This window comes from Pelecanus crispus, chromosome 6 (genome assembly GCF_030463565.1).
Source record: "Pelecanus crispus isolate bPelCri1 chromosome 6, bPelCri1.pri, whole genome shotgun sequence".
Lineage (NCBI taxonomy): Eukaryota > Metazoa > Chordata > Aves > Pelecaniformes > Pelecanidae > Pelecanus > Pelecanus crispus.
The window spans coordinates 61,848,839-61,870,266 of record NC_134648.1 but is presented as its reverse complement, the minus strand read 5'-3'; the positions used below and the strand labels follow the sequence as shown (position 1 = coordinate 61,870,266).

Sequence of the window (21,428 nt, the reverse complement as noted above, 5' to 3'; positions counted from 1 at the left end):
ACCATTTCTTCCAGAAGTTATTTTCAACAAACAACTCATACCCAAGATTTATTACCCAGTGGCTGGAGCCTAGCCAAGAACACAGAACAGAAGAAGGGTGGCGGGGAGAGAAAAAGCAGAGAGTGGAGGCCACACATCTGAAATCCTCTGCTTGTTCGCTGCCAGCTTTAAACACATTGGCCTCACTTAGCGCTATTGTTTCTCTCCTAATTTGCAGCTACATGTAGTTTCTACACAGTTTGCAGCATTTGCTCATTAGTGAGCATTAAAACACTCGCATTCGGACCCACATGAGGCTGAGCAAAACCCCACCTAAGCATGAGGCTCTGCCTCCCAAAGCCTGGAGGACCCCAGCACAGCTGCCGGCAGATAAAAGCTTGCACCCTCTTCATGGGCTCAACAGCCAGAGCCACACAGGAGCAGTAATGTGGACAACTGCCTGTTCTCAACTTTTTTCTTCCGTCCTTTAGTGCAAAGGACTCCATAAGAGGCAATGCCCAAGGCAAGCCCAGGAGCAAGAGATAACTATTGCTGTTGCAGGACGGATACCCTATTTCTTTTTGCAGAAAGGAAAGAGGAGCACGAGAAACCAGACTGGTTTAGCTATGCACAAGTGAGGTAAGCTCTGCACTCCACTTCAGAAGCGAGCACTTTGATAACTGAGCTGGGTAAATTATTCAACATGGATAGACATTTTGGATTTATTCGTATTTCATCTACATACAGAATTTCACAGGATCATGCAGTAATGCCTCACAACACGCTGTAGGCTGACCAACACAAAATGCAGTGCAAATATCCCAGAAGCCTCAACATTAAGGTAAAATGAACACCATTTCAAATCATTGTTTTTACACAGTTCAAAGAATGTGAAGCTCTTGCATTGTGGACAAGAAGCCAGAGCTCCAGCAGAAAGTTTTTTGACAGCTCCAAATGCCTCTAGGCCCCGGTGATATTGCGCAGGCTCTGAAAATTTGAACGTCTACCCCATCTTGGAAACTCTTGCTTTCCTGGCCACACACATCTCTCTGTAGAATTAAATCAATTAATGAAAGCCAGAGGGAATTAAAATGCAGGGATTTAGCAGTGCTTCTCTGTTTATTTAGATATTGCCACTGCTATCCAGTGTACTTCAGTCTTACAAACCCCTTAATACAAACAAGGTTCCCTTCCTCAGATTTCATTGTGTAAAAAAAAAAAAAAAAAAGACCAAGCTATCTCCAGCCATGTAAAAGCAGAGGATGATATGGGAGGCATTTCCAGGAACAGGGAAGATGTGGAGAAAGCAGCTCTAGTGCATGACCTCAGTATTATGCAGTCATTATCCGAGGAAACCTGAACAGTTGCACTAACACTGAAAGTACTTTAAAAAGGGAAGATTCCCCCTCCAATGACCCCCAAAAGAGGAAACAGATGAGAGATTTCAGATACTCTGAGAAATCCCAGTATTACTCGGCAAGTCATACAGTAACCGACATGTCTCAGAGCTGGAAAAACCATCTCTCCGGAGTTGGGACAGGGAGGTTCTTTACGGTAAGAGTCCTGGGCTAGTGGTACATCACCACCCCTGCATGTCTGACCACGTCATTAAAAGAAACATAACGATCAAGAAAGAACATATCCCCCTCCTGGATACCTGCTCTTTCTCAAGGCATTTTCAATCAGCCCCACGCTCAGGTACTGCAAAATCAAATCAAATTAACTCTGAACAGGCTGTGCAGGTTGTCAACTTCATTTTACCCACCAGTACTTTCCCTGTCCAGAAAAGCCCCCACAAGGATGCCCACCATTGCATACGCAGCCGGACTGCATATGCTCCATGAGTTCCAGTGATCTCTTTCAGACCAGTAATAAGTGCACTGCAGCCTGTATTAGTGCGACAGGGAGGGCAGACCGCCTCCTCCTGTACAAGACTTTCTACAAAGATGTCTTGATGGTAGCTATCAGCCATCTGCTCTGTTCTGGCCTTACAACAGAGGCAGCCAAGTTGGCAAAGAACTACCCTTCCCTCTTCTGCAGCAAGTTCAGAGCATGCCGCATGGTAGTGAAGGAAGGGAGCTCTCTTACAGATGCCAGTTTTCAAAGAGTTTATGAAGAAATCTAAACTTGAAATGCCCCTCTACCAGACAAAATGAACTGGCCACACAAAAGCTTTCTCCTCTCCTGTTCACCACTGTAGTTGTAATCCTGGTGTCACTGAAATCCTCAGAACTATTGCTGAGGAGTTCGGTACATCAGGAATTTACCTTAGAATCTAAGGTGCAGATAAAGATGCTCTTGCTGGTCTACCTAGACCAGATTAAAGGACATATTTCCCCTCCACCAAGCCACCTCAGTGGGGACATAAGTGCTTCTACTCCATCTCCACGCAGTTAGGTTGATTTAAACCATCACTGAAGGTGGTTCAAGCTAACACAGCCAACCTTGATTCAAAGAGACTAGAAACATTCAGATAGTACATTGTCACAGGATGGTGAAGTCTTAAATTTTCCCAGTTCCATCCATACTAACTTATTTGTCTATACTTGTCTTGATGTAAGAATAATTCTGAAGACAATTCTTCTTTTCTCATATGACAACTATACAAAGCACAAATAAAGAAAATTAGATACTGTCAGCTTCTACATGAAGTAGCTAGTAAGTAAACACTTTCATTTGTACAGTAGTAAGAAAACAATTATACCTCCTTTTTGCTCTCCTTGTTTTGTTCAACTTCAATATCAATAGGGTTATTTCCATTCGCTTCCTCCATTTCATCCTCACTGGAAGACAAAAGCAAACAGTATTGTATTAGTTTGTGAGGCTCTCTCATTCTATAAACAGCATGCTAAAAGAAATGCATGGATGCAATAGCAAGTCCAATAGCTTTCCTTAGTTTTAATCCCAGGGTGTTTTTTGTAGGGGGTTGAGGTGGGGATTTTTGTTTTGGGTTTTTTGTTTATTTGTTTTAAGTCAAGAAATTCTTAATTGCAAAAATACTAGGAACGATGTCTTGTAAAGAAAGACTTCTTAGTAGCATACTTAGCCAAAATAAGCCTGCTCAGATGAAGGCAAGATACATGAAACTGATTACACAAGTTATCTTTTAAAGAACATAGAACATTGAGCATTTAACTTCAGGCAAACTGAGACAAAAACAAAGACTTAGAATTACAGCAAGTAGCTAAAACACAGATTTCATACAACTCCTTAACATTTAGCAAAATAGACATGCACAAGACGAACTCCCTCAAGAACAAGCATAAGAAATGTTTTGGGGGGTTTTTGGGTTTGGGTTTTTTGGGGGGGTTGGTGGGGTTTTTTGTTTTGGTTTGTTTTTGGAGGGGTTTTTTTTGTTGTTTTGGGGGTTTGTGTGTGTGTGTGTGTGTGTGTGTGTGTGAGAGACAGCCCCACATTTCATTCTCCCCTGGAAAAGAAAAAGAGGTTATCAGTTACAAAATAGTAATAGGCATGAAATTGGGGCCATATTGAAAGTGACCTTGGCACACCTGGCCAGTTTGGCTTCATTGGAATTTTAATCAGACATTAAATCAAATATATTTTCACCATTTAGAATTTTTGTACCGTACACAACTGAAGTTAATTGCACCATTTGGGATGATGCCCAGAAACAGAAGAAATAAGCTGACCTAATCAAAGTTTTTTTTTCTTTTTTCTTTTTTTTTTAAATCAAAAAATAAACCTATTTTGCCATGTCAAACTTTATAGCCTGGGACGAGGAACTTCAGCGGGTACAGGTATGTCACAGTGCCAGCACAAGGCAGGGCTGTGCAGAGAAACCCCAGCAGAAGCTGTGCTACACTGCTGGGGTGCTGGAGCCAACCGGGGTGCGTTCATACAGGAGTAGGGGACAGCAGGCACGGCGGGTGCTGCTGAGCATGGCTGCGGTACGGGCACTCGCTCACGGCTGTCTTCCCGCTGCAGTGACATCCTGTGCAGACATAGCCTAAGGAACATACTGCTGGGTGGCTTGAGCTAGCATCCATCTCCACAAGAGCAGTCACTTTTACAAGCTATTTCTGCTCTCCCAAGCTGCCTGGCTCACCAGTTGATTCACAAGATATTTAGTTTGTGTAATCACAATTCCAGGGAATAGACTCACAAGCACCCCCGCCCCCCCTAGAGCTGCATACACAAAGCCCCTTGCATACAACTAAGAACAGCTACTGAAAACCTGGTCCCAAATGCACTGTGAGCTATTTTAGTGACAATCTGAGGGGTTGGGGAATTTCCCTGCCTAGCCACAGAAGAGATGTAGCAGTCTTCAAGTGAGATACCTCAGACTGCCTCTTCTCTTAACCCCACCTCCAAAAGAGCTTCCTTCTGTTCTCACCTAGGTTTAGATTTCAGCCTTTCTGCAAAAGCCAAACCCCCATGGGCTTCACTGTGCTCGTAGTTTGCTCTTCTATTCCAGCAAGTTCCCTAGACATGAGCTAGATCAAAACCCACCCACTCATTTCTGCAATTTTAGACATTGATCACTTAACTGAAGAACATTTCTGAAGTTTTGCCAACACCCAATGGCACAGTACAACCTCAAAATCCGGGCACCCCAAACTCACCCAGCTTTGCTTCCACGCCCCGCATGGCTGCACTGACAAATCCTTTGGGGGTGTAGGGGTTTGACTGTTTTACATAATGGAGGGGAAGAAGGGAAATCAAACATCAAGCTGATGGCCTGGTGCTTAGCTTGCTGCAGATTTAAACCAAATTACACATTTCCCATCCAGCTGCCTTTGTCAAAGGTTACAAAATTACAGCATATGGCAGCACCTTACAGTTCCTTCCCCATGACCAATCTGAGGTGCTGCTTTTCCCAGTAAACAGGCATAGGTACCAGAGAAGAGTATTTCCAAATTGCAGTAATTTCATTTATGAGCACAGAACAAAAAAAAAGAGAGGTAGTATTAAAAGATCCTAAGCGACATAGTACGAGACAAACACATACTTCTTATATGAGATTTTTTCCCCCCCTCATAAATTAGTAGAAAAATTTAAAAAAAAAAAAAAAAAGCAGGATGGAAAGAAGAAAAACTAAGACAGCCTTTGCAGAGAAGGGAAAAGAACAGAATGGAAAAAGAGACTCAGGTCCGAGAAAGCCAACCAAATACTGGACAAGTTGGCTGGCTGTATTCTCCCTGGCCCCGCCTGTTAAGCAAGCATTGCTGATCTAGATGGGAGAGGTTGAGTGAGTTATTGGTGTAGTAAAGCTCAGCCCTGGAAACACATTTCTTCCCCGTTCCCAAACGGGACTCGCTCATATGCACTGGAGCCAGCAAACAGCTCCCTGGGAAGTGCTAGAGCAGCAACTCCTTTGAGGGAAAAGCTTTTGCAGAATTTTGCCCAATTACGTTAGGAGTCTTCCGAAGCCAGGCGCACCCCAAGCTTGGTCTGCAAAGACATTAACTGCATTTTAGAGCAGGCTGAGAAGGCACCTGCATCAAGCAGATGGAGTTGGTGCTGTTGGAGGGGGTTTTCTTCCCCACATACACCTGACACCACCACATTTCTCGGGCCCTGCCAGCGCCAGAACTAGGCAAAGTCACAGAGTGGCAGTTCTAACTGTACAGATACTTCTAGCCATACACACAAGGGCACTGGCTGACCTACCTTCAAGGGCTTGCATGGGTATCCAGGAGGGTGAACTTGCAGACAAAGCTGCACAAGCAGGAGTCAAGCTCATCTGCTGAAGCTCAGTGGCTAGTGACCTCCCAAACACCACCACCCTCACCCAAATCTTAATGCACCCAGCACTCCTCGGGACACCTCTGCCAGAGAACTCATCCTAAGTTCCCCACTGCTACCCTCCTCTTCTCAGTCACTCAAAAACACAGCCTTAACTCCATCTTTCTCAGGGAATAGAGCTTGGCCCAACAGCCTTAAATTGGTCACAGTTTTCTAAGTAAAAGGCAGGGGAAAGGTCTGTGTGTGCATACGCACAGGCTGAGGGGTGCTGCACTGGAGGCTGTTCCCCATCAGGTGCGTGTTCTCACTCCACTGAGCATCACATGCAGGAAATAAAGGCACATTTCTAGCTCTTTCATGACTTCCTTTTACTGTCCTACTTATCAGCTTTTCTGGCTCTGCTGACAACAATAATAATCAGCTTGTGAACAGTTTTAATTTCTTTTTCTCCACCCTCAAGCAGTATCAGAGTAAAAGCTTCTAGAGTGATAGGACGATGACCACTGCACGAGAGGGCAATCAGGAATTGCACAGTGTTGAAAAAGGAGCACACCTAATTGCCGACAGATTTCTTTTGGCTTTAAGCAAAGCAAAACATGCACAGCGCGGAAGAGGGGTGGGGTAAGAAGGTGTGGTACCAGGAAACATTTTGGGGAAAATCCTACATCTAGTGTCTTACAAGCTAACAGGAATCTCTGAGATAGTCTAAAGAAATCAGCGTGCGTCAATACACAGCCTTTCTGCTTGCAAACCTACCTTTCCTCACGTTCCCTTTTTTGTTTACGAGCATGACGGTCCATCACGCTAGTTTTAGTCCTTGTCTTCTTCCAGGAGTAGTAAAATTTCACCAGGCTGGCTATTGATTTGTCAGGAAGCTGTAAATTAAACATGTATCCTTTTATATGTTTATATGTAAAGTATCCCCAGGAGTTCACATACAACCGGTCTGGTTTTGTCAAGGAACATCTGATCTCTCTAGGCTGGATTCTCTCAAAGGCTCAAGGAAGGCGGTTCTGCAGCCTTTCCAAAAATGATCCATGGGGAGTGTTTCAGGTTAGTGCCTACTATTTAGGACATCAAAATCCCTAAAGAGCATCTCAGCAAGCCTCCACTCACCAGCCAGGTAGCTGGTTCCCTTCAGAATAGAGGAACATAGCAAGAGCAAATCCAAAATGAGGCCTTGAAACTGAGATAACAGTTTTAAAAGCCAGCATAGGCATGTGTAAGCAATCGCAGGAACTGCTGAATTGCAGGCTACATCCCAAGCATATCTTTGATGTTTGGTTAAAAAGGCTTATTCACACCATTCACATGATGAAGTCTATTCAAAGGTCTCAACAAAAGATGTTTTCAAAAGGTGAAACGTTACTGTATGCTGAACTGAGGATATAGGAAAACATGAGTCTCAATTTTTTTTTTTTTTTTGTCCTCTTACACTAATGTCATTGCCCTGTAGCAATGAATGAAAAGTCCGCCTCCAAAAAGCGTAAAACTACATTAAGACTAATTCTCTACTTCTGAGGTACTCTGCATGGATGTTCTTACACAGGACTTCTACAAGGTAAAAGTCCAGCCTTTCTTGCTGAATAAAACATGTTTTTGGTAAGTGTCCGATTCAGCTTGGAGGGCAGGATGGGTCAGGAAGAAAAAAAAAAAAAACAACAAAAAACCACCAAACAAAAAAAACCACAACACAAACTGTGAGCAAGAGCCAGATCTCTCATTCAGATACTGCAGTTTAAGTCTTCACTTGAGATAAGCCTGGTTCTCAGACTGCAGGTTGACTTTAGGTCCTAATAATGGATCTCACCAGAACTACCACCCTGGCTCACAGCTGCACATAGGCATGAATCCATCTGCACTTGCAAAGCACAGGTGATACGTCGACGTTGTCTTGCCAATAGCCATGCAGCAGGCTGGTACACTGGAATTAAAAGAGTTCCACAGAACAAACTCGGGGACAAGGCTGTTCGTGACAAACATCCACTTGGCTACAAACACATGCTAAGAGTGCCAAAACATCAGACCCAGCTCCGGTAAATAACATACCTCACTTTTCATTCTCTGGCTTCGATGATTTTTCCCCTCAGTTCCAAGCTGCACTGGTGCTAATGGGGCAGCATATATAAACTAACAACTAACTTGCTCCCGAGCCATTGATTCCTGTCCCCTGCTAAACACAAAGCTTCATGCCATTTAATTCCTTTCATGCAGGATGGCTTTTCTGGGAGCAACAGTAAAAAAATATCATTACCTAGGGAACAGTGCATGAGCTTGGCATCCCTGTATTGGAAGGCACTTCACTCAGGGACAGAGTCATGCTTCTGCACATAAACCGCATTGAGAATTTCTTGTTTTGGCATTTAACCAAGCAACAGGATGGGCTTTACGTTCTCTTTTTTCCCCAGGACATTACCCTCCCCCTTTTTTCCCCCCACTATGTAAGAACAGAGGAATAAAAGAAGAAAACAGCGTCACCCTTCAGGAGTCCACAACTCTCCAGACTGTCTGTATCAGCTGTCCATAGTATGTGCAAGCCCCATCATCTGACCCAAGGGAGTGGGAGACCCTAGGACTCCAAGAACATTTGGAAACGAACGCCAGTGAAGGAATATTCAAGGAGGATGTGAGGAGAACAAGCCTCTTCCTGACACCCTTTTGAAAAGGGCCCTGTCAGTTTTCCTTCATACTTGGGAAGCAAGTCACCTTTCGCTTTTCAGCAGGATCAGCCACACAGACCTTCATGTGTGCTTTAAAGAGGCTGAGCAGACTGCAACAGCCTCAGCTCACTTCAAAGGGTCACAACCAACATAACCAGGTCCTGCTGGAACACTCAAGAGGCACTTTACTGAAGGAGAGCAAAGAACAAAGTCTGGTTCCCACCCAGGTGATGAACCACTTGAAGAAACTCTCAAGATATAATTAATAAAAAATTTTTACATCCCATCCTCTCCTTCTTTTGAAAGAAAATTGCACACACCCCAGCAGTTCCCCTTCAGGCAGAAACCTACTCTTGAAGTTTGCAATCACAGTTTAAAAAAAGTATCACTACCAACCAAAAGCAAAGGCCTGAATGCTTGCTTGCAATGATGTATAAACCTCCACCACAGCATCCACTCACCGTCCCAAATCACATTAAGCACAGACTTCATAGTCAAATAAAATGAATTCCTAAAAAGCAGGCTGTAAGAAAGGAAATCAACTTTGCACAGAGATTATCTTTACTTTGTGTGTGGGTGGGCACGTGTGTACAGACCATGCCTGAACTCCAGCTGAGACATAAATGCTACCATAGCACGCAGGGGACTGAAAACTGTAATTTCCACCCAAAAATCTGCACAGTCAAAGTTTATCCTGAACCAGTAAAGCACTTCAGGGAAACACTTCTACAGAGACTCTGGACACAATGTTGTTTCTTTCTATTCACAGTAATATTCTTCCTCTAACATCCCCTTTGACCTGTTCTCTCCCAAGAGCATTAGACAGGAGTTCAGCACAATCAGCACTGAAGACGACAGTCCAACTGCCTGTTCCGCTTTTCCATTCCTCTAACACCGCTTACCATCTGCTGGATCCTGTGAAAGGTTTTCCCATGGAAACTGAAGGCCTGTTCAAACAAGACCTTGTCTTCCACTGTCCACTCATCTGGAAATGGAGTAAAGTTTGGCAGATCTGCCAAAGACTTCTCGATGTTGTGCTTGTGCCAAAACAGCATCCCAAGGGCCTAGAAATAACAAGAACACCAAGGGGACAATTGTAATCACAAGAAACATTATTACATGCATACAAAAAGACAGCTACAGCATTTATCTCAGGCAACACGTTAGACAATTTTAATTTTCAGCTACCTCAGACACTTGTCTGAGCACAAGAAACCTGGAATCTGACCCCCACCCTGCTATGCTGTGAAGACCAACCTGAAATTTATCCAAATCACACAGCTAGTAATGTAATAAGAGAGTAGCAACAGAAAGGGGGAGGCGGGGAGAGAAGAAAATTGAAGAAATTACTCCAGCTTTACTGATCATGGTATGCACAGGAAAGCTAAGCAAAGACTTGGGAAGCCTACCTAAGAAATAGGCTGGACTAAAAGGAAGCTTCTTGCCAGGGCTAAGCTCCCTTCATTTCCTGTGCAATTAGGAGGACCGTTTAGTTGACTGGGGGTTTTTATAGTTGTTTAGGGGGCTCTTTCTGATGGGGAGGGGGGAAAAGGGGGAGAGAATGAGGGAAGAACTGGAAGAAGGAAAGGCAGAGAGCATGCACAATCTTGACTTGCTGCTAAGATGTCCGTGGCCCAAAGAAGGAATAAACCTCACTCATTTTGGGGGCTGCTCATTTGTTCCCTTCCGAGACGCCTCGTTTCACTGTTGCAGTCTCCGATTCTCGGTTCCACAGACGAAGTGCATGCGCTGCGCTTCACCACCTGCAAACCGTCCTCCTCCCGCCATCTGAGACGCTCACTCACAGCCACCCCTCTCCCAGGGGTGCACAGCCCCTGTGCATTATGACACATCACTACATCTGGCATGCCAGCGACCACCACAAGTCATTTTGGGAAGGCCTGACTCGGCAGAGCTAGAAACCAGCCTTTCACAACGGCTGTAAAGCAAAAACAGTCCCTAACATGCCGAGTAAAACATCACAGTAACCTGCTCCTCATATGCAAACTCAGCTTGGGTTTCACAGCCACAGTTAACACTCATCTAGTAGTTTCGCCCTCGCCGCTCAGAGCTACAAAATCCCTCCAAATTCGGGGTTTCCCCATTATGCTTTGCTATGCAAAAGGCAGTTCCTTTATGGGATACTGCTCCCCTGAGATTCTGCTGAGGGTATGCGTATAAGTATTAGTGTTATCCAAGATCTTGTCCTGACCCTACTGGCCTCTCAGTGTGGCCCAGGTACCCTCTCCTCCCTTTTGCCACCATGCAGAACAAGCAGCCATCTTGGTTGCAGCAGCCACTCGAGATGTCACAGGAGCCACATAGCCACTTCTCTCCATCCACTCTGGCAACCATGGGGACAAAGAAACTATTTTGCGGTCACAAAGGACTGAGTTTTCTCTCCCCTGCCACCCCTTTGAGCTTCAGATATGAACTGTACTAAATATGCCTGTGAGAAAGCAAGGGAAAAACAAGGATGGAGACATTTTGGGAGGGCACGGTAGCGTTAAATACCACTAAGGTGCTAGCGAGGGCTGAGTGGACAGCTGCTTACACAAAGCAAAAGGTAAACAAAAAGGTTTTCCTTATAGCCTTGTTTAACAGGAGAGCAGCATTCCTCCTCCCCCCCACGCTGCCCTAGGAGAGCTCTAGCGCTCACCCACAGGCAAGTGCACAGCCCCCTTTGTCCCAGGGCGTCGACACAGGCTGGCAGGAGAGCACAGCTCACAGCCAGGTCTGCTGCAGTGCTCCCAGAACCCATGACTGCCACGGCTCCGCACAACCATCCACCACAGTCTGCCAGCACCAGCCAAAGTGGGCTTGCCCTGACGGAGCTCACTCACCTGCCAGAGCCTGCCCTTTACCTGCCCTCGAGCTGGCAAGGCTGCAGGGACTCCCACCAGCGCAGCCCCGAGCCTCCAGCCATCATCCCACAGCAGCAGAGCCAACAATGGGGCACTCGGCCACAGACAAGGGGAGAGAAAGGACAGAGATATGGGAGCTGCGCCCGGCACAGATGCGGCCAGTTGGATGGGAAAGCCGCTGGGCAGAGGAGCACCAGCACGTGCCCCAGCTGCCCTGCCAGACAGCTCACTGCTCCCTTCAACAAACTGGCACATCTTAGTCAGCAAAGGACTGTTTTGGGCAGGGGGCACAGATGGAAGAAGGGGAATCTCTGTGCAATGACTGTCAGCCAAGCCACCTGCACAGGGGTCCAAAGAGACCGGCTGTCAGAGGGATGCACGCATGGGCAAGGGCTGCCTTGGCCAGCAAAGCCCAGAGACAGTGGCCAAATGCTAAAGTGAGCTCTGACTGGCTTCCAGGGAGTCCATATCAGCTTGTCCACAGTTACCCAGCCAACAGCAACTCTGATGATACCTGCTGAAGAGACAGTGTCCCTTGGTGACACAACAAATCATCCTGATTTGAAAGCCCTGACGCTTGTCCCTATAATACAAAATGAGTACGTGCTTTCCAGAGCGATACAAGATAGATCCTCTCCAATTATTTCCTGGAAGTGCCTAGCTTAGCTGTCTAGGAATAATCTCAAAGGATCTGGGAAACATGTTTAACTGCAGAGTATTATGCAAGAGTGCTAGGGAAGGAATTAAAAAATTTTTAGAAGGAGGGACATTTTTACAAGTTGCTCGGCCACTTTACATCCTGGTGTGGTGAGTCCCATACCTTCTACTTCTGTACACAGCGGAGGCAAGAAAAACGGGGAGGAAGTCTTCAAGAACAAGTGGGAAGTCTGCAACTCCAACGTTAAAATGAATGCAAATCTTTAGCCAAATCTAAGTTTTTCAAAACACAAGAATTCAGGGTTTTTTTTAAAAATCACAAGCTTCATTCTGATCAGTCTTCCAGATCAGTCTACTCTCTCTAAACAACACTTCTCCACTAAAATAATGAAACCCGTTTTTATTACCCTGAGACAATCTCTTTTGGCCAATATTACCCACAATATCCAATACTAGGATATACCCATCTGAACTGAAGTGAACTACCATCCTTATTTTGATTCAAGTTTGCAGTCTTTTTGGTGCCTTTATATTCCTTTTTTTTTGCTGTTTTCTGCTCTTAGAAACTATAAGTATGAAGTCTGATCATTCCTGGTTTTGATGGAAATTTTGCTGGCTATCTCAACTTCATTGTTCTTGTTCCACAAGAAGTCTTTCTGAGCATGAGTATCAACCACTGAAAGTCTGACTCAAAGATGACAGTAGAGTCATTTAAATAGAAACCCTTGCCCATCCAAAGCATTAGTTTCTATGCTCATGGCCTTTGCCTGAACAATTTCATAAACTTTCAAGTTTTCATAGAATCCCTTTGTAGAGACAGTACAGTAAGTCATGAGATTCCCCCACCTTCCCTTTCCGGGCAAGTATTAGTGCATAAGGAAACTCCACAGAATTCAGAAAAGCTTCCCAGGCACAGGTCTACTCATCTCCCCAGATGAGTGTTGAAATCGATGGTGTCAACACATGGAAGATTAGTACACAATCCTAGACCACATGGAGTAAAGGAGAGGTCTGCTCCTCAGACCAGGATTTCCATCCCTAGGCTAAAGGCACCGGCTAACCTCAGGGACAGCTGGTGCAGTCGTCCACTGCTACTGCACCGACATCTGAGGTGCTCATCTATGAAAGGCAAAATGATTTTCAGCACAGTTTTAAGGTAAATAACCATGGATATTGGTTTGCCTCAAAAGCGTATGATGGTTCAATAGCCCATTAATAACTGCCAAGACATCCATGAAGCAGAGATGAAGCAGTCAGCTGGAAACTGCAATGCAATCAGGCAGCTGTCCAAAGACAAGCCAATCTTTTTAACATTGTTTAGGGGTTCTGAAAGTGTTCAAGAGGTAGTCACCATAGGAAGCATAATACTGCTGGCCAAACGCCATTAGAAATTACAGTGGTTTTGTTTTCCTTCTTTTGACTCTTGCTGTAAATCTAGGGATGAACTCCATATCCCCAGAGCACAGGTTACTATGAGGAACAGTCAGTTTTGGGAGAAGTAGGAGAGGAGGAAAACACAGACAGTACAGAAGAGAAGAAGCAGTTCTAGGCAGTGACTTTAAGTCATGTTTTAATACCTGCTGAAAAAGATTTTAAAATAAAGTAAGTATTCAAAGGGTTGTTACCTGCTCCATATTGTATCCATGCTTCTCTTTAGCAATGGCAATATATTCGTCCACTGAAAAACAAAGAGAAGGCATAAGAGCATTTCATAGAATGATCTCATCTCCTCTTCCTTCCCCCTTTCCAGTCTAAAACCCAGGTCCTGCAGCTCTGACTTCAGTCATGGTCATTGCATCCTCCACAGAGAACTCTCATGAATAGCTGCTGTTTCCAACAATTCAGGAAAGGAAGGAAACAAACAAGTCACCAAACAAACTACTACATATTTTCCTTAACAAACCTACATGATGCATGATATCCAATCTGGTTCCAGCACTTCTGAAACTTAGCATATAATATTTCGGAACTTGTTCACCAAAACTATAGACACAACTCTCTCAGCTACTTTTTGTGTTGGTTTTTTTTTTGTGGGGGTTTTTTTGGCTTGTTTTTGTTTTGTTTTTTAAATCCCCCAAAGCAGTTGTTTTCTTAAGCACAAAAATCCCCAGACACTATCCATACGTTCCATTACTGCCAGATGCCTAGTGTTGCACAACCACCGCAGATATCTTGGCAAATTTTTCAACCCTTATGCCTCAGCAATTTTCATCTTGGACCAAACCCCACCTCTATGTATTTATTAGGCCTTCACAAGCTTTTAACCTTTACCATGTGAAGATGCCCTGAGGAGTTCTATTTTGTACAGATGGGACTAAAACCCAAATGTGTCTTTCAGTATGACTGAGCTGTCGGTCAGTGTTCAAAAAACGGGTAGCCGTGGCACTTTGGGACATGGTTTAGTGGGCATGGTGGTGTTGGGTTGATGGTTGGACTGATGATGTCAGAGATCCTTTCCAACCTTAATGATTCCTAGTTTTTACTTTCATCAAAAAATAACCCAGCCACCAAGCCAGGAAACATGAAGTTATTAGTCTACCCTTAATTGGTTTAGTGGTGGACTTGGTAGTGTTAGGTTAATGGTTGGACTGGATGATCTTAAAGGTCTTTTCCAACCCGAACGACTCTGATTCTATGATTATATCCAACAGCACCCATTTGAGAGGACTGGATTAAAGTCAGTACCAGTGGTGGTGTTCTGAAGTCTGTGCCCTTGTGCTTGGTCATTATTAAACACACTGTAATGATAACACCCCCCTTGAAAACAAAATACAAGCTAAAAGGTGAGACTCCTACTTCACCTAATGGAGTGGAAGATGCTGGAAACATTGGTTGTCTGTAGGATCCCCAACGTGCTAGTACCCTGAAAGACTCAGAACTGGTACAGACAGCCAGAATTCTCATTCTTCTACCAATTTTGGACTTCAAGACAATTCACTTAGCAATGCACTCAAAAATCATTCCTCCTTCCTTCTCTGCAGATACCCAGGGAAGGATGCAAGCAAATCCTGTGCTGAGCACCCAATTCATGGAGAGCATGCGCAGCACCTCTGGAAGGAAATGGTTCTGTGCACACTCCAGCTAAGGAAGCCACATTTCCCATGGTTTGGGCCTCATGATTAACTTCAGCTCTCAAATGTGCTTCTCCCACATCTTCTGCCTTTATGGACTCTCATATGGAGCCTCCGGTGTCTAATAGCACAGCATTTCTTAAAGTCTTTCCTTCAAGTTGGGACACTCCTCAATTCTTCCTTCAGCTGAGCAATCTAAGCAATGAACTCAAAAGGTATTGGGAAAACAGAGGGAATCAATCAGAAAATGCACAGCAGGAGAGCACCAGCCTCTTATTTTCAGCTTGTCATCAAAGAAATTAAATTTAGGTACTTAAAGTAGACATCCCATCCTACTAGACAATATGACGTGATATCAGTGCTGGCCCTTCATTTGGAAAGGAGATGTGTTAGTTATTTTCACAAAAAAGGTGTTGCAGAAAAGGGCTTTAAGTGCCATGGAAAAGTCCATGAGAATATTAATATAGTCACATGTTGTGGCAGGAGAAGAGCATGCATTAAACACAGGCACAGTCTCATGTTAGCACAGACACTCCATGAGGTTCTTGCTCCCACATGCACACACAGTGGGGACTCCCAAGGGGCTGATGAACCTGTTTGTTGGACCATGTTCTGGATACATTCAGTAAAAGTTTTATTAGCCCTTTGGAGAAAGGTGTAGCCACAACCATTCATCTGCACCCCTGCAGCACAAATGCATCTGCCTCTCCAAGTCAACAAATTGTTTCTAAGGACCATGCTGAAATGACATGAAAACTATCCCTTCTTGCAAACAACCTTTTCTTGCACAAGGCAAACATAATAAAATAGTTGCACAGACAGTAGAGGTGATGGGGACAGTGATACAAATTTCTTAGGCTGAAACAGCTGCATTGCCTCATAGAACATCCTGAGGGTTACCAAAGGGTAGGAACCTCGGAAATCAGTTTTGTCATAGAGAAACTTGCAAAACCACACCCCAAGGGAAGAACATGATCCAGGAAGACCACACAGGGGGAATGGGGACAGAGAAAGGAACTGACGCCTCCGTACACACCATCTCTTCCCTCCACATGCCAAACAGGGCAGGGAACATCAGTAAGATGTGGGCAGAAGAGCGACTTCAGATGCTTCCAGACTTTATAATCACACCAAAACCAAATGCTGCCAGGAAATGCTAAGTGCCGCATTTCCCTGTACTTCAGCTAAATGCTCTCGGCTTCCTTAGGACAGGTATTGCACATACAGTGTTATATATTTTGTCTAAGGGGGGGGTGAAGGAAGAGGGAAGGAAAGGAGTTGAATTCTCTGAAGTCCAAGGCTGAATTAAGCTCTTGAATGCTAAGTACTGCTGCATTAACTAGCTCGCTTTCACTGTGGAAAGATCTACAGTTCCTGATTTGACTTCAGCATCTTATCCTTTAATATATACAGAGAAGAGATGAGGTCGTTCTCCTTTCCAGCATATTACCTTTCTTGTGCCAGATGCTATAAGCAATGAAAACATACTTCCTCCCCCTTGCTCCCCACCCCACAAAAAAAATCATTGCAGCATTTTCTCTCCTAACTGAGCAAGAACACTAGCAAGGTCCTCCCCATATCAATATTAACAGGATTTCTCTTGAATCGAGTCAATACGCTACAGAGCCAAACAGTAGACTGTGAGTGATTGGACACCATGAAAGGAGGTAGGATGCTTTTCTTGTCACGGTGGGGTCTGTAACACCTCAGTGTTACACCTCATTGTTACAGTGGAGGAAGAGAAAAGAAAAATAAGAAAAAGGCAATAAGGCAGTAAACGGACCATGAGCACACAGCAATGCTCTTTCTATACACTAAGAGTGTGGATGAAGGAAGGACAAGTACACCATCATACTCTGCTGTTGGCTTGTTTCCTGCCTGCTTACTGACAGTCTAGCCCATTCTGCTTATCAGTTCTTGGCTAATTGTGGGCTCACTAGCTTTGATGCTTGCACCATCTGAGAGGTATGACAGTCCCTTGAGCAATCCTTCCGATTGCTCTTTCTTTACCATCCCCCTCCATACATAGTGAGCAAGAAAGAGCATGGCACCCGCTGAGTCACAGGATCCCTTTAGTCTCCCATACCAGTAGAGCTGGGAATCGCCACAAGCTTAATGCTTCACATGCCACACCAGATAAATAAGTGCCCTCTTGCATGTCTGCCTTTGCCATGCACCTCTAGCAAGCCCAGGGCAGCGGGCACATGAACTTCTGCTCCGCTGCGTTTCAGTGACATTCAGTCACGCTCAGCATGTAACCCAGCAATGTGTTTAGACATCAGAGTTCAGAGCCAGAGGAGCCTGGGGCAGAGCCTGGCTTACACCAGAAGAGACAGTTTGCCAGCACAGCTTTTAGCCTCTTTCCAGAAGAGAATAAGCAAGAGCAGCAAAGCAATCCCATCGTATTTCCCCCAGCATAAAACTACATCACCATGCACTCTTTCTACTGCATAACTTTTCCCCAAACAAGGTAGACAAGAGCATACTCCTCTCCCATCCAACTCATTTCTCTATGCTGGAAATATATTTCGGCACAGACTAGGCCAAAAAGACAACAATATTTGAGTAGAGACAGTCGTGTGACACAGGAGATGCATTGCTCCTGTGAAGGCTCTTGTTGCTACTAGAAACCAGATGGGGGGAGGGATGGAGAAGAGAATCGAACTGGTATTTCTTTACCTATCAGGCTACATTTCTTCTCCTCCATGCATTTTAGCCGTGTGGGGGTGAGCAGGCCCCACACCCAAAATGGAGCAAGCACTGGCCCAAAGAGCCCCTTCCTACAGCCAGTCATGCTCAGGAAGGCAGAAGTAGCACAAAAGGTGGGGATGCGAAGGGAACAGAGCCCCACATACACATTGTCACCAGCAAAGAGGAGCACATGCTAAAAACCACCTCTCCATTATACAAGAAGTGAGATCTACAATGAGATGACTAAAGGACCCTGGGTGTAGCACTAACACAGCCAAAGAGACAAGGGAAATGGAAGGGAGAGGGAAAGGAAGCAAAGAAAGATGCTTCCCCCCCGCCACCTCGAGAGGGAAGTTTCTGACCAAAATGGTGCCATCAACCCCCTGAATTTTGTGGTCTTGTTTCCAGCTTTCTCATACACCCTTTTCTTATGCTGACCATCTTCCTGCAAGAATTCCTCACTAGAGGCAAAAGAAAGGGGACATTCTTGGCTGACAGAGGGAAGGAGAGACAAGAGCAAACAACTGCATTGCTGATTTTCAGTCCCGCATCCTAAAACAGTGAATTGAGAGATGTAAAACAGGAGCATTAATTTCAGAGAGGTGAGAGAACTCTGAAAAGAGAAATGCCTGAAAGCAATGACACCCCACATCACCATCTGATCAAACCATCTCTCTGAGTGGGTCTTTTGGGAGAATTTCTCCCCCCTACCCAAATTGCTTCTTAATGACCCCACAAGCATCGCAACCTGTTTAGTGGACTCAGTGACCCCAAGAAGAGTTTGCAGCAGAAGGGAATGTGCTAAAGCCTATAGAAAGCAACAGGAATGCAGAGGTAGAGCTGTTGCTGCAACCTCAGTTCACCCCTATTACTGGGGTACTGCAGGAGCTCTGAACACTTTGCATATTACGTGATGCAATACCCTGACAGAACAGGGTGAAATGAGGACAAAAGCAGCAGCCTTCGCAGCCTCAGTAATATGCTTCACAGGGTTTGATCAATGCTGGAACCTGTGAGGAATTCTGGATGTTGCTGTACATCTCCCCCTCCCCTTCATCCCCCTTGAGAATGGGGCAGCAGGGGGTGGCGTGGGGAGGGATGTCAAGACCCAGAACAAATCAATGTTATATAAAGAAAATAAGGAGCATAGATTAGACACATACATGTGAAATTCTTTCAAATTTCAAAACACAATTATGATGGTACACAAACAATTAAGCCCAGTTTTTGCCTTGGCTATAAAAATGAGCAGCTGCATTGCCGTCCCGCCACCCTTGCAGCATCAGTGGAACAATCCTGCCACCTCGTGGTCCCAGCACAGGAGAGGAAGCTGCAAAAAGCACAAGAGTTTGGACAAGTGTCTCACTAAAGCCAGCTGCAACAGGAGGCAGGGGGGAGCAGGCAGAGACCAAAGTGAGGTGGCTTGACCACCTTTTCTGGGCAGAACCACTCAAAAGAAAATAAACCCTGCCTATTTAAAAGGGTCTTCTGCCTTGGAGAAGCTATTTCCTCTTCTTGGCAAGATGTGATGTGTGTCACAGGCAGGAGAGGAGTGGAGAGCCAGAGCACACCCATGTTTTGTGCCTCATGCTGCACCCATCTGGGCAGGCATAGAGCCTCCTTTAACACTGTTTGTAGGAACAGAGAGTGCTAGTTACACAGACACAAAGGCTACTTAAAAATCACTTCACACAACTGAAGGCACAAGAGGATTTAGGCCTCAGTTCCTTTGCATCTGCAGCAGGTGAGGGAAAAGTCTGGATGCAACTGCAAGACAAAGGAAAACCAACCTTACCTGGAGAAGCTTACTCGAATAGGAGCAAGAGAAAATACCCTGCAGCAGGGCAGGGTACCTTGAGTCACAGGACTCCACAGTATATCTCAACCTCACCCCCCACTTACCTCCCTGTAGCTCAGATTTTACTTGTACATCATCTCTTAGCCACATACCAAGGACCGTAGGGTGCCACTGCATTAGAAGTCTCCTTTGGCAGCAGGGCCAGGTTAAGCACTCCTAGCCTCCAGCCACCTCTTCCCACCTGGGAGCACAAACATTTGCCTGGACCCCCAGGGAACCAGACTGGGAAACTGTTCCACCTGAAAAACAACCAACCCTCTCCTGCTGCGTTAGCTGCCTCACCCAAGTTGCAGTGAAGTCATACAAGCACTGAGTGGTGGTGGTTGAAAGTATGGAGATCCTCTCCCGTACCAGGCGGGGTGGTCCCAGACTCTCCCATCACCAGCCCTAGCTATGCAGGCTGCCCCCTTCTCCTGCACTAGCTCTGGAGCCACTCAAGGCACTGAACAGCTGACCACCACCAAAGCAGCATGCTATGCATAAACCAAACAGGTTTACACTTTTTATATGGTTGTATACCATATAAAAATCGCTTTGCTGGGAGGTTACGCAAGCCTGAGAAGAGACAAGCCCTCCTAGTTCCAGCAAGGGATGAGACTGGCTCAGCCAAAATGACAACTTATTCCTTGCCCTGGCACAGCACAGTGGCAGGGATGAGCAGGTGGGCAGGAACAGGCATGGCTACGTGAACTAGCACTGGTGAGGAAAGAGTTGCTCATGGAACCACACCTGGAGCCTGGAAACTGCAGCCTCAGAGAGCAGAAAACAAGGAATAAAATGGAGTGCCCCCCTGCTGGGATATTTATCCCTTTAAAAGCCCCAATACCTACCAAAAGCTTCCTTTCTGACACAAAGGCAACAAGTCCCCACCCAAGCAGTGCACGCAAGCTAGAAAAGAAACAGCCAATTTCCCCCCCTCCTTTTTTTTATGATTTTTAATACTGCTCTTCGCATGGCCTGCATCTAAGGGCAAGTCTAAAGTTGAAACTCCAGCGATGGTTAGAGACCTGACTCATCCGCCTTTAGATTTTGCTATACTAGCAAGAAGGCTGTACTGCAGACACAGGTGTACTGACAAATCTAGCACAGTTTTTGTAGCTTGCCAAAACTATTTTAAACTGTTTACTAGGAAAGGCCTTTTGTTAATAGACACGTGTTATTTTTAAAGCTTTTACCAACATATGCTCATTCCTGAAGCTGCACCTTCAGCTGACACTATCCCATCAAGAAAAGGCTAACAGTGTGTATATGCGTAGGGTGGTGTATTAATGAGGATTACTATAAAGCAAGCCAGACAGCTGATGTTCTCTTGCCCCTCTCTTGCTCTCTGATGCTGCTGCTACTCTCCCTCAGGCCATGTGGATGCCCACTGTAAGGGCATCCAATGGAGGACACTCTGGGAAGAAAGACTGCTTCTTACACGTCCATGACATTTAACCTTCAGCCAGAAATTTGCTCCACCATAGCACTGAGTGCCACTTTACCGGCGGAGTGGCACAGCTTTCGGTATCTACAGAGCCCTGGGTACCACGAGTTCAGATGTCTCCATATGTACCACAGAAGAGAAGGGGGCAAGGGAGATCTGACAGGGTAGTAGCAAAGAGGAAACACTACCTCTGGGACCCAGCACAGAACAGGCGGAGCCACATCAGATCACCCGGGGACCTAATCTGTGACCATACGGGATCTGAGCATGGCTGGATCACTCAGCAGTGCAAACCAGATCCTAAATCGGACACAGGCACTGGGCTGTATTAAATGTAATTAGCCAGAGCACTTGATACTGGGTTTGAAGCCCATGTACAAAAACCAGCACACAGTAGCTTCTGACAGGGAGGGAATACTCATTCCCACGCATAACCTTCCAAGACATAAGACAGGAAGTTACAGACAGAATAAATGCACAGAGCACACGCCCAAACAAAGTGAGTTTATAGCAGAA

At 45.4% G+C, this 21,428-nt stretch overlaps 1 protein-coding gene across 1 annotated transcript in view; it reads right to left on the bottom strand.

The window, feature by feature from the left end:
• The window catches only part of RCOR1 (REST corepressor 1), an 82,897-nt gene that overhangs the window by 6,621 nt on the left and 54,848 nt on the right, over positions 1-21,428 (bottom strand). The window contains exons 4-7 of the mRNA XM_075712220.1: positions 13,492-13,544; positions 9,248-9,409; positions 6,442-6,560; positions 2,684-2,762 (exon numbers count right to left, since the gene is read on the bottom strand). Of these exons, the coding sequence (XP_075568335.1) occupies positions 2,684-2,762; positions 6,442-6,560; positions 9,248-9,409; positions 13,492-13,544 (413 nt within the window). The remainder of the gene's footprint in view (positions 1-2,683; positions 2,763-6,441; positions 6,561-9,247; positions 9,410-13,491; positions 13,545-21,428) is intronic.